The 14,715-nt window shown below is 48.1% G+C and overlaps 4 protein-coding genes across 5 annotated transcripts; 1 reads left to right on the top strand and 3 right to left on the bottom strand.

Moving 5' to 3' along the window:
- The first annotated feature begins 884 nt into the window (after positions 1 to 884).
- LOC101773248 (mavicyanin) lies at positions 885 to 1,878 on the top strand. Its single transcript, XM_004985941.4, has 2 exons — positions 885 to 1,188; positions 1,255 to 1,878. The coding sequence occupies exons 1-2, from the start codon at positions 1,011 to 1,013 to the stop codon at positions 1,647 to 1,649; spliced, it is 573 nt and encodes a 190-aa protein (XP_004985998.1). The 5' UTR covers positions 885 to 1,010; the 3' UTR covers positions 1,650 to 1,878.
- Positions 1,879 to 2,508: 630 nt separating this feature from the next.
- LOC101773659 (bifunctional fucokinase/fucose pyrophosphorylase) lies at positions 2,509 to 7,908 on the bottom strand. 2 transcript variants are annotated; one of them, XM_004985942.2, is made up of 7 exons: positions 7,326 to 7,908; positions 6,947 to 7,226; positions 6,485 to 6,855; positions 5,694 to 5,820; positions 4,389 to 5,405; positions 3,500 to 4,194; positions 2,516 to 3,150 (listed from the first exon to the last, which is right to left on the bottom strand). In XM_004985942.2, exons 1-7 carry the CDS (start codon positions 7,656 to 7,658, stop codon positions 2,755 to 2,757), a joined length of 3,219 nt encoding a protein of 1,072 aa, XP_004985999.1. In that variant the 5' UTR covers positions 7,659 to 7,908; the 3' UTR covers positions 2,516 to 2,754. The 2 variants fall into 2 exon arrangements, with proteins under 2 accessions (XP_022679203.1, XP_004985999.1); XM_022823468.1 differs by lacking the exon at positions 7,326 to 7,908 and having other exon boundaries at positions 2,509 to 3,150; positions 6,967 to 7,092.
- Positions 7,909 to 7,990: 82 nt separating this feature from the next.
- LOC101772837 (pentatricopeptide repeat-containing protein At3g53170) lies at positions 7,991 to 10,561 on the bottom strand. Its single transcript, XM_004985940.2, has 3 exons — positions 9,989 to 10,561; positions 8,792 to 9,889; positions 7,991 to 8,704 (listed from the first exon to the last, which is right to left on the bottom strand). The coding sequence occupies exons 1-3, from the start codon at positions 10,526 to 10,528 to the stop codon at positions 8,675 to 8,677; spliced, it is 1,668 nt and encodes a 555-aa protein (XP_004985997.2). The 5' UTR covers positions 10,529 to 10,561; the 3' UTR covers positions 7,991 to 8,674.
- Positions 10,548 to 13,606, bottom strand: LOC101772434 (serine/arginine-rich splicing factor RS31). The gene is made up of 6 exons (XM_004985939.4): positions 13,448 to 13,606; positions 13,152 to 13,345; positions 12,602 to 12,714; positions 12,161 to 12,390; positions 11,034 to 11,352; positions 10,548 to 10,850 (listed from the first exon to the last, which is right to left on the bottom strand). Exons 2-5 carry the CDS (start codon positions 13,255 to 13,257, stop codon positions 11,034 to 11,036), a joined length of 768 nt encoding a protein of 255 aa, XP_004985996.1. The 5' UTR covers positions 13,258 to 13,345; positions 13,448 to 13,606; the 3' UTR covers positions 10,548 to 10,850.
- Between the last annotated feature and the right edge of the window lie 1,109 nt (positions 13,607 to 14,715).

Genomic DNA, 14,715 nt, shown 5'->3' with positions numbered 1-14,715 from the left:
TCTCGTATAGATCTAGTAAAGCTGCATCGTATATCCTAGATGAGAGAAAACTAACGGATGCAGTGATCATAAAAAAGCGTGTTCGGTTGGTCTTATGGACGAATAATGTGAAAAAAATATTTGGTTGATAGCGTAGGTGGATGTAAGTGACACCGCATGTAAGACCGGCAAGTGGGGCCAAAGCAGATGCAAGTGCATCCCTTGCGACTGTATGAGATCAATTTGGACGTACCTACCGGATCAAGATGATGGTGTATTTTTACATCTGCTTTTGTAGGCAATTAAATGCTCTTTTTCTATAAGTTTGGTGTAAGCAGAATTGTAAAAGCAACCACACACACACACACCATACACCATTACTTGATGAGCCCTTCTCTTCTACTGGATTGTGTCAATTAGCGGAGTTCTCTAAAATATCATCTTGCCACATCGCCGCCGGGGCCCGTGGCATCAGGCTGGTCTGCAGGAGCAGCGAGCTGAGGACGCTGACTCTACAGCGACGGTAACGGCCAAACCGAGCAACTGTTGAGCTCGAGCACAGGTAGCTGAGGTCGTGCTCGTGCCACCCCGGAGAAGAGAAGCCCATCACTCCACTGGGATCTCCCGATTCCTTTCACGTGCTGGCCCCCACAGCCCCACGTGCCGGCCCCCGGATTCTGCCGCGCACCAGGCCACGCCCGCCTGGAACCAAACCAAAGCCTGCAGCCCTTTTTTTTTTCCTCTTTTTTTGAGACTCGGCGTGATTAGCCGTTACTTAACGAGGCGACGGGGGCCTCTAATCCCGGCGCGGCACATGGCTCGAGCCGCGACACCTCTGCTCTGCTCTTCTTGGTGTGTCAAATTGTCAAATCCACCCGTTGCACTTGCCCATCCCCTCCCTCATAAATAGAGTAACCCGCCGCTGCGCTGCTGCCGCGGGCGAAGGAAAGAAAACGAGCAGTCGCTGTGCACCAAAAAGAGACAGTGAGCAGCCGGTAGAGCTAGCAAAGCGAAGCAGCACAGGCAGCAGGATGCGTGCGCGGGCGGCATTGGCATCGGCGGCCGTGCTGCTGCTCCTGGCGGGCGGGTGCGCCGGCGCCATGTACAAGGTGGGCGACCTCGACGCCTGGGGCGTGCCGCCGCCCTCCAAGCCCGACGTCTACAAGAGCTGGGCCAAGTCCGTCCACTTCGCGCTCGGCGACTCCATCTGTAAGTCCAGCTGCTGCTACTTCTTGGTGACTTGAGCCATGGATTCACTCACTGCCTCGCACGCAGGGTTCCTGTACCCGCCCAGCCAGGACTCGGTGCTGCAGGTGACGCCGGAGGCCTTCGCCGCCTGCGACCTGGCCAACCCCGTGCTCAAGCTCGCCGACGGCAACTCCGTCTTCAACCTCACCACGCCCGGCCGCGCCTACTACACCAGCGGTGCCCCGGGACACTGCCGCAAGGGCCAGAAGCTCTGGGTCGACGTGCCCATGGCCAACGGCACCTACCTGCAGCCCTCCGCCAGCGACCTCGCCGCCCTCGCGCCCACGCCGGCCGCCGAGGCGCCCGAGGGCTTCCTGCAGGCCTCCGCCCCGGCCGGCGCCCACCCCTCCGCCGCCGAGCTCCGGGCCGTCGCCGGCGCCGGATCCGTCGTCGCTGCGGTCGCTCTCGCTCTCCTCCTGTGATAGCTAATTAGTTATTAGCATCCTCTCTCGTCCTTCTTTTCTTTGTGATTGATTGAGATCTCCATTGGGAGTGAGTTGAGTTCTTCTTGCATTGGGTTGGTGGGGGGCGTGCATTTGGATGATCAGAGCTTGGATCTCCATTTTTTTTATTGGTTTCTATATAGACTAGATCTCTCTCTCTCCATAACATTGTACAATGCAATGGTAACATGGATCATTTTTGCATCGATCGACCGCGCTTCTCAGTGTTTCTGCATTTACAGCACCAGCGACAGCTTCATCAGTTCTTGCAGATCAAGAGCTAGGCTGTAAGCTGGTGCGACAGATCAACACACATGTGGGTGTGCTGGTGGTAGACTAGTAGTAGTGATGAACAGGTGCTGCTCGATCGTGTCGGTGTACTCCCTCGCTCGCAGTCACAGGGGACAAATTCCATGGCGGCCCTGGAATTGATATCGCGATCTCCAGCAGTACCCGGTTGTCCGCGGTTGCCTTTGCCTGGGCGAAATGGGGACTGTTCCAGGAGACACTGGATCAGTGACTTTCGGGGGCATTCGGCTACCAACCAATCAAAGCATGACGAATTGACGATGCTGGGAAAAGGTGAGGACAAGCACGGACGGAACCCAGAACAGATACAATGATTCCCTGTACGAACAAATTTAGTGCCGCAAAAAATACGGGCAAGTTTAGGTTCGGCCTAGAATTTTGTTGCAATTTCAGCCAATTACAATTGTCGGATTCAAAATCCACTTTGAAAATTGCATACCGAGGACTGAGATTCTCGGTTACCACCAACTAAAGAAAAGAAACCTGAACAGGGTTGGAGAAACGTGCCGGCACGCCAAAACCACAATGCTCAACGATTAAATTATCAAGATTCCCATTACGTTAGAGAAGACTTGCAAGAGGAATACAACAGATCATTAAAACTCTATTGATGCTCAATAACATACGAAGAAAACAGCCATAACACAAATATTCTCGAAAAAAAATTGTACTATACATATGAACCAGCTACTCCGCAGACCGCAGACAACCTCTATCAACCAGGATGGATAGAAAGATGTGTACTCTACATGTCAGGCACCAGTGCACCAACTCATCATCGTGGCATAACGATGTTCCAATCGTACGCCTTCACATCAAAGGTGGACTCGTGAAGAGCTTGCCTAAGTTCTTTGGCGCAGCTCGGGTTCTTGGCAAGCAGCAGCGCGAAGCCACCACCACCGGCTCCGACCAGCTTGTAGCCGCAGCAGTAAGGGTCCGCGAAAGCAAATAGCTCATCCACAAACTTGTTGCTGCAGAAAGGGTCTAGCTCTTGATGCAGCCTCCAGGCCTCCAGCATTATGTTGCCCAGCTCATCTATATCACCGTTCATTAGGGCTTCCCTCCCAATTTTGGCCAACTCAGCAAGCCTCTTGATGCTGGATATTAGGATGTTATCGCGGCGGAGGTATCGGGTTACAACTTTCTGCAGGACTTGGTGGGCGAGCCTTACCTGCACAGATAGTTAGATTCATTTAGGGAGAAAAATAGCAATGTGGAGAATATTTAACAACCAACATCATGGCACATGGATAGCATGGCCACAACCACAAATATGAAATCGTTCTCTGTACTACAATCTGGTATAATTGGACCAAAATGTTGTTTGCGCTTTCAACAATTCGGCCTTCAACCTCACATGATTTTGTTCCTTGATAATTGTTGATAATTTGACCTTATTACGGTTGAATACAAATTTCAGAAAGACAGATTGTATGTAGTTCTTGGCTTCTAGTTATAGCCGGTGCATGGTCACAAGAAAGACTCAAGAATTTTATGCTCCAAGCAGAAAGGTCACTTACTTGGCCGGTGAACACAACCAGGAGACGTTGCTCTAATTCCTGAATCAACTCAGGAGAGGCCAACAGCGGGACAACTTGCAACCGTAATGGTTGTCCTGGAAAACTCTGGGTGCATTTGATTCCAGGATATAGGCCACCGATTTGATCTTGCCATCCACCACCGGTGCCCATTATTTGCTCTACCACTAACACAGCTCTAGCAACATTATCATCACTTCCATCATCTTCCATAACTTGAAATAGACCCTTAACTACAGCAGCTGCTAATATGCTAGAAGTTCCCAGACCACTTCCGCGAGGAACATTTGCCCATGTCCAAATGTTCAGGCCTGATTTTGACAATATTTTGTGGCCAAGGATACCAGTAACAATAAGAGCAGACTTGACTAAACGGAACGGGTCACTTTCTTTGAATGGAGATGAAATAGATGCCAGATCATCAATATACAGGTTCCTGCCAGCATCATCTTCGATTGAAACTCCAAGGTGGTCTTCTGTTGTCTCTATCATAGCACCAACCGGAAGGCTTCCTTCCAAGCTAATTGCCATATTCAAAACACAACCTGGACGCTCCAAGCTCCATGGAGGTGTATCACTCCAACCCCCAACAAAGTCCACACGGACTGGTAATTCTACAAAGGCCTTCCTAGGATGCAAGTTACCATGGGTCGAAGACATGGAACCGCTTGATGGCTCTATGAAAGAATGAAATGTGTTAACAATATAATGGTAATATCAATAGTGCAAATGGTAACAACAGCCACAATTAGCTCATTGCACATCAAGATATCATGGATTTTTGAGAAAAGCTAATATAAGCACAACAGTTGGCTTTGGAAATACAAGGTCTTTTAGTTATCGTAAATGTTTTGTAGTAATTAGTAAGCACCTTTTGATCCATATTTTATTGCTGATGCAGTTTCACTTGATATGGAAGCCCATACTTTCTCTTCAACGATACATGCAGTGGAAAGATCTCCGGAGGCTCTAAGCAGATCCATCTTGACCTGATATTCTCTACTCTGGGGAAGAACCCCAGAATACTGATCCCCATGACTTGGAAAAAATGAAAGCAATTCTTCACACAGTGTTAAACATGAATCTTTTTGTAACACTTCCTCGCAAAGTTGAAACAGGTTACGTCCAAGTAAGCCATAGTTCATGCAAGCCTTGGCTATGTCAGCTGCAAGATCTGACTGATGCTTCCTTGCATCCATGCAAAGCTGACTGTAGTCGATAGCACGATGCAGCTCTTCCAAGCTGACCCTCTGCGATTTTCTCCACAAGGAAGCTATTTTTCCATCTGGGTCGCATGCTGACCCCATAAGCCACATGCCCACATTCAGCATTTCAGGGAGAGACATGACAGGAAAAAGTCTTGCAGTCCATAAGCATTGGTCCTGGCTGGTTGAGTTCCACAGATCCGTATCCTGGATTCTAAGGTCTTCCAAAACATTTATCCATGGCTTGCCACAGAATGTACCATCCCTCTTAATAGAAACTTTTGGATTATCATGAAGACCACAGTAAACCAAAACTCTTCCCGCGGAGTTTACCAAAGGCACTTCCCAGAGGCAATGGCGATCAGGTAATGTGAAACAAGTGCTACCATTGATTATCTGAGGACTGCACCCATGAAACTCACTTATATTCACCCCAACAACAATGGATTGCGAACCAATCCGTATTCTACCACAAAGTACTGAATCATAAACCAACGAATCCTCTCCTATTGAGACCCCAGAAGAAATCTTGGTAGACAAAATAATAGCTGTCGCTGCAATATCACAAGCAGTGGTCTCTGGTAGTGAGCACATATGCCTTCGACCTACAAGTCCTGAATAGGAACCCGCCAAGTGATCAAGAACCTCCGCAGATGTCCCAAAATGTAAAAATGAGAAGTCATCTGAAAAGGAAAACAATCACAACTAAGCATTTCAATTGCACAACTGAAAAAAAATGATGATAGGAATAAAATATCTTACACTAGATGAAATTTTAATAATTGTTCCCTCCATTTTTTAAAATGTGGCGTTTAGGACGAGCTAATTGAATGAACTAATCAGCTTATCACGTCATATATTTAAAAATGGAGGGAGTTCATGAAAACATAAAAGGCATAACCTCTAGATGGAAAACCATGATAAGGCACTAGTTCAATGCAACGACAGTTGCATCATTAGTAGCAACATACATGAACAAAAGCTGAAAATCCTTTGTTTTCCTAAAGCATCAATCAGTTCCTTGCCCAACGGACGGTTTCTCAACCATTCATGCTTGGCTGGTACCCATGCCGCCACAAGATCTTCATATAAGCTCAACTGCAGAAATTGGCAAGCATGATCACACAAATCAAAAGCTCAAGGTTCATATGCAATTAGAGAAATGTGCCTAATAAGAAGTAACAAAGCGTCAGTAGTAAAATTTAGAACATACTTTTGATATTTCAGCTCTAAGTTAAATAAATATACTACTAGAAGATAAGATTAACTGAGTTCTGAAAATCCACTTTCTGCATGGAACAAAGAGTGAACTAACATATAAGTATATTAGTGTTCTTAAGGAGAGAAAAGCCATTGCTTCTGGTCAAGAATACATATTCAGTTTCTACCACAGTACATGTTGGTGCTAGCATATCAAAGTACAAAATGAAGGAAACAGATTGCCGTTGCCTTAAATATCTTAAGGGCTAGAAGGCTATTCAGAATGTACAATAAGGAACATCCTGCACTGCATTTGAGTATTCAGTATTCACAGTAACTATGACTTTCAAAAGATGTTGAAGATCACAGAACCAGCATTTCTAACTGCTAAACATACAGAAAATATTTTTACAGAATAATCGCATTTTTTTAATTCAACGAGCATAATTTCAATAGAAATGAATGAGTTGTGCAACATCCAAAAGTGTCTTAGGAAAACATAAGAAAGGAAAGTCATGCTTGATAAATGTTATAGTTCACAATGCTAGAAATGGTAGCCTGCCTCTTTGTTACTAGTCATGAGCTCCTTGATCATGGTCTGGCTAGATGAATGTGCAAGCGTGACAAGGTCCTGCCATGCTTTACCCCTTGCTGCTATTATTCCCGTGTCAAGTAATGCTCTCCCATCATCTAGGATGGCATGACCCTCTACAAGCTCGCTCACTGTCGGCTTCTGCAGGAGATTGTCAACCAGATATAGAGAATAGCTCTCTTGATCAATCCCACCATCCTTTGACGCTACAACCACTCCATGATTAGCAGCAACATCCAGAGTGGTGGGCACAGTCACAATGCAAGCAGCATCGTCAGGAAGAACTAGGTTCGAGGCATCAAAGCACGGGAGAACATCCCCGGTCATTATGAAGATCCCACCTGGTCATCTATGGGCAATTAGAAATGGGCACAAAAGTGGCAGTCACTTTTCATGGACGTAAGTGCTAGTCATTTTTCTCTAAGGTACAACCTTGGTTGTTGAAAGCTTGCCTTGCGCTCGATGAAATCGCGAGGATGTGATCGAAGAGAAGTGGAACAGGTCCATCAGGATTGTCTCCAGCCAAGTAAGGCAGAGGCAGGAAAGCCTTCCCCATGGGGTTCGCCCATGGAACCCTCTTGCTGTCACCCCCGGCGTGAAGTAAGAGCACGTGCTTCTTCGCCATGAAGCTCGCTGCCGCGGCAAGCGCGCTCCCATCCCCAGAACAACCATTTGATTCGGGAAGGAATTCAGCAGTATCTTCCTTGGAAGCCTGCGAAAATTCAGATATCCTGATTGACCAAACAAGTAGCAGGAGGCTAGTGGCTGCAGCTGCACAATCAAGTTAGCGCTAGGCCGGAGGTAGTAGGACCTGTGCGGCGAGGTGGCGGACGAGGGAGGCGACGGCGTGGAGCGTGGCCGCGCCGGAGCCGATCCGGGCGCCTTCTGGGTCCGGGACGGCGATGGCCGTGGTGGAGGCGGGGAAGCGGCCGAGGCTGCGGGCGCGCTCGAGCTGGTGGTTGTAGAGCGCGGCCTGCTCGGGGCTGGCGGCCGTGAGCACGACGGCGTCCCAGGGCGGCACGCGCGCCGGGTCCCGCGCCGAGAGGCGCAGCCGGCACCACGCCTTCCGCAGAGTCGCCGCCGCCTCCTCCGCCGTGTGCGCCCTCCGCCGGCGCCGGCGCTGCTGGCCCGACGACGAGTCCATGGCCTCCCGCCGCGTCGCCCCTCGGATCGGAAAGGGGAGTTGGTTAGTCCACTCCGCTGAGATGTGACTGTTTGGCCCCAGAATCCCAGACTGTCGTTGCCCGTTGACGCTGCTGAGTACAGTCTGATCCTGCAAATCTGTCTGGATGGCACGCTGCCAACAGATGACAGTTCCTGGTTGGCTCTGTGGATTACTCGATGACCAGGTTCACTTCATCGATTTCTCTGGCTCTGATCATGTTAATGGCACTGCCCACTGGTCCGTTCAGTGTGTGCATTGATCAGATAGCTTGGGCCTTTATCTTTGCTTATTTACATTGCAAAGGAGGGGCAAAACCAAATCTGAATACATTACTGATCAAGAAATGCATCGATTTATAGCCTGAAAGCAGGCAACATTGCATGAATATTATTACATTTTACAGGGTTTTACCGGCTAATGAGCACTAAGATGTTCAGTGACAATGGACAGCCACGGTTGCTCTCCAAACTGAGATCCTTGACGTACTGATGATGGTTAACCCCGCACGCGAAGGCTAGCAAATTGCTTACACTTCGACGAAGTCGGCAATACAACTCCTGTGACCTGTGCACGGTCCTCCCCACGATTTATTCATGAGCTGACAGTGTCATTCATGCTGTTTCCCATTCTCAGGATCCCCAGCTACCCTCAGTCCCACTTGGAAGCTGTTACAACTTACAAGACAGCAATATGTTGAGAAGGATCGGGCTATCAGCATGGTGGCATATCTGCAGTCTGATTGTGTGCACATCAAATTCCGAGAATGAGCCCCAAATAGATGGATTATCCGCATGAAGAACTAGTTGTCTGACCAGGATGTAGAAAGAGTTCTGGACCTTCAGGTTTCCTTGACGTCTGCATCCAATTGGCAGCACCCCTTTTGGTCAGACCTTGTTATCGATTTCAAGCTATATTCCCAAAAGCACCTCTTGCTTCACATCATCTTTATCCAATCTTGGATTAGGACTAACCCACAAAGGAACAATTGTAGGTTATTATTTGCCATGAATATCAGAAACTGGTCCCTGATCCAAGAACAAGTAACCACTAATATCAGTGAAATAACATGGGATAATCAATATGAGCTCGTTACAACAGTGAAAGATACTTACCAGCAACTTCTTATCGAATCCTTCAGCCTCCATCTCTAACAACATAGCAGCTTCATCCATCCCTTGTGCGGTGTATGCCTGAATCACGGTGGCATAAGTTACCTTGTCAGGCTTACATTTCTTGTCCTTCATAAGTTGTAGCATTTCTTCCATAATTTTGATATCTCCAGATTTTGCATATGCGCTTATCACACAGTTGAAGAACGGAGTATCTAAGACAACATCAGTGTTTTCAGTCTGGCGAATAATTCCTGGAATCTTATCAAGAAGCCCACCTTTGCTGTACCCATTAACTAGCGAGCAGTAAGTGATGGGGCTAGGTTTCACACCCTGAATTTTCATAAGCCGGAAATAGTACTCCATCTTTTCAATGTTGCCAGCTCGTCCAAAACATTCTATTACTATGTTGAAGGTAACCGCCGTCAGTGAGAAGAACCTTTTCTTCATATATTTGAATATCGACATCATCTTGTCATACATGCCGGCCTTGCCATAAGACTTGATCATGATGTTAAACGTCTTGGTATCTGGCTCAACACCCATCAGCTCAAACTCACTGTACCACTTCTCCATTTCATCTGTCCTTCCATAGTTCCCGTATGCCCAGATGATAGAGTTCATCGTGTAAATGTCTGGCACATTGTTCCCGCACTCAAGCATCTTGGAAAGTGCACTCTCCATCTCCTCAAGCATGCCAGCTTTACCGTACCCATTAATTATCGCATTGTGAATAACAGAATTGCATTCGAGCCCCAGGTATGACATCTCATCAAGAACAGCAGGAATCAGATCGAAGCGGCGCGACTTAGCGCAGCAATCGATGAGGACGGAGAAGGTGTACCCATCCGGCCTGCAATCGGCGGCGCCTTTCATCTGGTCGATGGTGGCCAGCGCCTCCTCCAGCAAGCCGCTGTAGCCGTACGCGCCGACGAGCGCGGTGTACACGTCCACCGTCGGCCGGAGCTTCTCCGAGAGCATCGCCTTGAAGAGGGCGGTGGCCGGGCCCGGCTGCCGGCACCTGCCGAGCATCATTAGCAGCCGCGCGTAGGTCTGCGACCTCGGCTCGTACCAGTGCTGCTTCCGCAGCAGCTCGAAGATCTAGGCAAAGCGATAGAGAAATAAGCATCGTTGCCTCGTTGGGGGAGAGAAGATAAAGTCTTCCTCGGGGAGAAGGGAGCAAAGGTAATGGGAGGGAACCTCGAGGGCGGACTCCCAGCGGGAGGCGGCGACGGCGGAGTCGAGGGCCTCGAGGACGGCGCGGGGCCAGAGGCGGGTGGACTGCTGCCGCACGGCCGCGGCCTTGCGGGAAATGCCCGAGACGGCGGCCTCAGTCCGGAGGATGTGGGCGAGTGCGTCCGGCTGCTCGGCCTCGGGGGTGGACGGGGAGGAAGACGGCTTCCGGCGCTGGCGGTGGCGGCCAGTGCCGCGTTGGGCAGCCGGGACGACAGGCGCACGGCTGGGGCGGGAAGCCGGGGACGGCGAGTTGGTGGGCGGGAGCGGCGCCGGCGAGTGCATGGCGCTAGGGGGCGGCGAAGGAGGGCGATAAGGTCCTCCCGAGCTGCAGCCGGGAAGAGAAGCGACGTGACAAATTCCGTAGAAACCGTCGATTCGTTGGACAGCCCCGCCAGTACCGTCAGATCGAGAACAATAGCAAACCAATCTGCAAAGCTGGTAGCTGCGCTTGAAGCACAAGAGCACGTGTGCACCTTTCACGACCAAGCAAAGGAAAACAGACATGGCTAACAGACAATCTCAATATCAGCAAATACACTTCCGCAGTTCTGCCGCCTCACGGCTTCATAAGAAGTGGGTAATGGGAATGCACACATTCAGTGTAGAAGCTGGTCAGGAGGCATTACAATTCTAATATCAGCTCAGCACCACAAATCAGGTAAGATATTTGTTGCTGTCAACAACGGCAACAGCAGCATCACGTTACACTGTTGCGCTATTTTGAGACACCAAGACAGCTCCAAATATACTTAGCACAGGAAAATCACGTTGCCTGCCACTTCTTCCATGAAACCACTTCCTTGCTAGATCCTTCAGAATCAACCATCTACAAAAGATGTTGAACATGGGTTAAAAGCAAAATCCATAGATAACATAAGAATCAGACATAGCAAGATGAAAGAACTGAAGCACTTTTGAACTTATATCAGTGGGGGTAAAAAAAAAAGTTCAGCATTTCTGCATGTTAACTGTACAACTAACATATAGAACTTCATAGAATTCTTCTTACCTAGTACTGATCATAAACGGGGCTTCTCCTCCTATCATAGCGATCATAAACAGGGCTTCTGCCCCTGCTGTAACGATCATATGCAGGGCTTCTCCTATCATACATTGCTCCATCACGGCGATCATACCCAGGATAACGTCCACGCCGATTGTAATCTGGACTGTAGTCCTTTCGGTACCTTGGGCTAGGTGAGCGCATGTAGGGGTTACCGCGACGCCTGTCATGAGCACCTTGCTTGGGGCTGCCGTATCTGTCATCCCTCTCATTGTCATCATCCCGGAAGGCATATTCAACTGTGATCACCCTGTCCAATATTGTGCTGCAAGACAAATTTGATGTAAAAAGAAAGGGACTATTCACTGAGGCTAAGCTCTGCTGTGGTTAAGGAAATCATGACTTGGCACCACTAAAAATAGCAGTAAAATCTATCTTATTGCTGCCACGCAACAACTACATCAAGCTCAGGAAGTAATCACAATTACAAGGAGTCAAGGACCAAAAGCAAAAGTATTTCATAAGAGAAAAACAATATGCCTAGTATTGCTGGCATGCAACAAAAAGAAACAACAGGAAGGGCAAACTTCTAGAAACTTATGACCCTGAAAACTGAGTAATTTGAAGGAAACAAAGCATATCCAAAATCCACCAAATGGCTATCAGATTAGAATTGAAACGATGCAAAAGAAGAGTAAGTATCACTTCAAGGAAAGAATGTTCATATCCATTTGTCAAAAAAAAGTTCTAAGGCATGTTCAGGAGATGCTTGAGAATGGAGAGCATTCTGGGGTATAAACAGATGCTATGTATTAATCATTTCCATGTTGACAGCAATCTAATTTATTAAAGGAACCAGGTCCTCAAACAACTACAGTAGGAACTAGGAAGCCAATAAGATAAATCAACATAATAACGTGACATTTTTTCATAAGAAACCATCATCAGAATAAGTAAAATATCCAGGAACATAGTCTACTAAAAAAGATTGTCCTAGTAATAATGTAGAAGCAGCAGATTAAGGCAACAACGAAGGAGGTGGAGAATCATATTTAGCATGGAACTGGGAGCAAAGTAATTGAACAACACATTAACGACTGGAGAATGGCTAGTGGCAACATAAGGAAGCATACCTCTTATCAGTGTTCTTGACAGCGGCAGTAGCTTCCTCTTGTGTCTCATACCGTACAAATGCAAAGTTCCTTCGAACACGAATGTTGGCAATCTTGCCATATGGTTCAAAATGCTTCTCAATATCTTGAATTTTAGTGCGTATGGGGTCAAAATTGATAACGAAGAGAGTTCTAGTTGGCTTTACATCCCCAGTAGGCCTATCACGGCTCCTTGACACAGGCTCGACTTGCTGAGCAAATTAAAACATACGAATGTTGGTGATTAGCAAATTTATTAATGTTGGTCATAGAGAAAATGGAAGTGCGAAAATATCCCAGCCAGGTAGAGACAAGAAATTTATTAAAACATATGAATGTTGGTGATTAGCAAATTTATTAATGTTGCTCATAGAGAAAATGGAAGTGCGAAAATATCCCAGCCATGTAGAGACAAGAAATTACCCTTGACCATTCTACAGAGAGCCTGCGCCTGCTATGGCCAAAAGACACATTGTCGAGACGCCTTATAGCATCCTCTGCATCGCGCTCGTCTTCAAAGTAAATGAAAGCATAGCCTACAACAGATACATTGATGGAGAAATTGAGCAAGGACTTTCAGGATTTCCCTTCCCCGCACCAGAAATAGTAGTATATCATAAACATAAGGCACAGATGCAAATTTACAGACATGCATACTCCCAGTGGCAAGGCATAGCGCTATAGCAAGCAAGAAGATAATTGGACTACACATATATGATGTACAAGGTCTAGAGCAAGACTTGTTGTGGAATTCTAGGACACATATGTTCATAGTGCGGTCACAACACAATAATACAAACCAGTGCTCCTGACTCCAGATACTGCATTATAGGATTAGATTTAGGACGCGCATAATTAATATTATTCATTAGGCACTTGTGTTGGTGGCCAAACAAGCAGCATTTTCCCCCAGTATTAAATTTGAGCACCGGACTAGCAAGGAAGAGAGACAGGGAGGGAAGAGATCGAATACCTGACTTCATGTCGATGCGGCGGATGGGGCCGTCCTTGGAGAAGAGGCCCTCCAGGTCATACTGGCGCGTGTCGTAGTCGAAGTTGCCGCAGAACACCGGCCTCATCGTCTCTCCTCCCTCTCTATCAACCACACTTTGACACCCTTGCCGTCCGCCCCCAAAAACCCTGTTGTCCCCTTTGGGCGCGGCGAACCTTACCAAAAATAAAAATAAAAATTACCAGCGAATCAACCAACAGAACTCCACGGGAGAAGATTCGAAGGGCGTCGAGCTCGATAGATTGATAAGCACCAACCTGCGGAGACGCCGACGATTCGGAAGTGGGGGGGCGAGAGGCGAACGGTATAAACCCTAGACCGGAACGGGAGGCGGCGAGGGGGCGAGCGGTCGGTGGAGGGGAGGGCGCAAAGCCTCAGGAAAAAGCGGTGAAAAAACTTGGCACTTGGCAGCGACGTGAGCGAGGGAGACGCCACGCGGTGCGAAATCGCGGTGCGCGGAAAGGTGGGAAAGGGCCATGTCTACGTGGGCCGCGGCCCTGTAATTCTAACGTCGGAAGCTCTGGGCCTTACAGCTCGCTATGCTCTGGGCCAAATTGTTTTTAGGCTCTAGACATCTTTATTTTTGTCTTCTGGAAGAACATGTTCGCCTTTCCTGTTGCAACAGAGCAACAGGGACAGAGCGGACAGTGGATAAACAACTCTCTGGCTCCTCTGAACCCTTTGATATATCCTTCAAAGCACATTCGCTGGAGAATCACCTCTCGAACCACGACATGGACGTATCTGTATGCAGATTATTCTTGTACGGGCACAGCACATTCTCTAGGTGTTGACTGTTGAGACGTAATTGATTCCCCAGCGACCAAAGTTTGAAAGATGCAGTCACCGGCCTACAAGCTACTACCTACAGCTACTACTAGCTCGAGTGATCGACGACCACTTCTCTCTCCTCGCGTCTTCTTCTCCAACACCAGCAAGATTCCAAACTAAACCAAGCCACGGAGACGCATCTCAATAAGGCACGCATGGCGGCAACCACCTCTCCCCTGTTGGCGGCATCAGTTTATAGAGCAAGCAAACACGCAGCGGGAACGTACAACTTGGGCGTGCACGTTCCCCCTCTCGTCTTTGTTCTTCCAGCTCCTGGCCTGCATGATTGATCTGGTGTAGTATCTAGTGGACAGTATCCGCGGCAACATGTGCCGAAACTTTGGCCACACACGGCCGGGCTAAAGAATTGGTGACACCTGAAAAGGGCTACGTCGCTGCACCGATCCAGCCTCACTGTGCACGTACCTCTGGCTGGCTACTATATATCTGCTCAAGACGATGATGATGGTCTCGAGATCCCTTTCAATCAAAGGGTGGATGGATGCATGGCAGCTATATACTATAAGTAGTGGTTGAGTGTAAAGGGCGAAGAGCATTTGCATTGTGCTAACACCTGTCCTACAACAAAGATCCACCGTACGTGTGTGAGCGTGTGATGCCAGAAAGTAACATGAGGTACCTTGATTGATATGGTGGTACCAATAATCCACCGGCACCTTGCCAAGCTCGCATT

This window comes from Setaria italica, chromosome IX (genome assembly GCF_000263155.2).
Source record: "Setaria italica strain Yugu1 chromosome IX, Setaria_italica_v2.0, whole genome shotgun sequence".
NCBI classification, from domain to species: domain Eukaryota; kingdom Viridiplantae; phylum Streptophyta; class Magnoliopsida; order Poales; family Poaceae; genus Setaria; species Setaria italica.
This window is presented reverse-complemented; position numbering and strand designations above follow the sequence as displayed.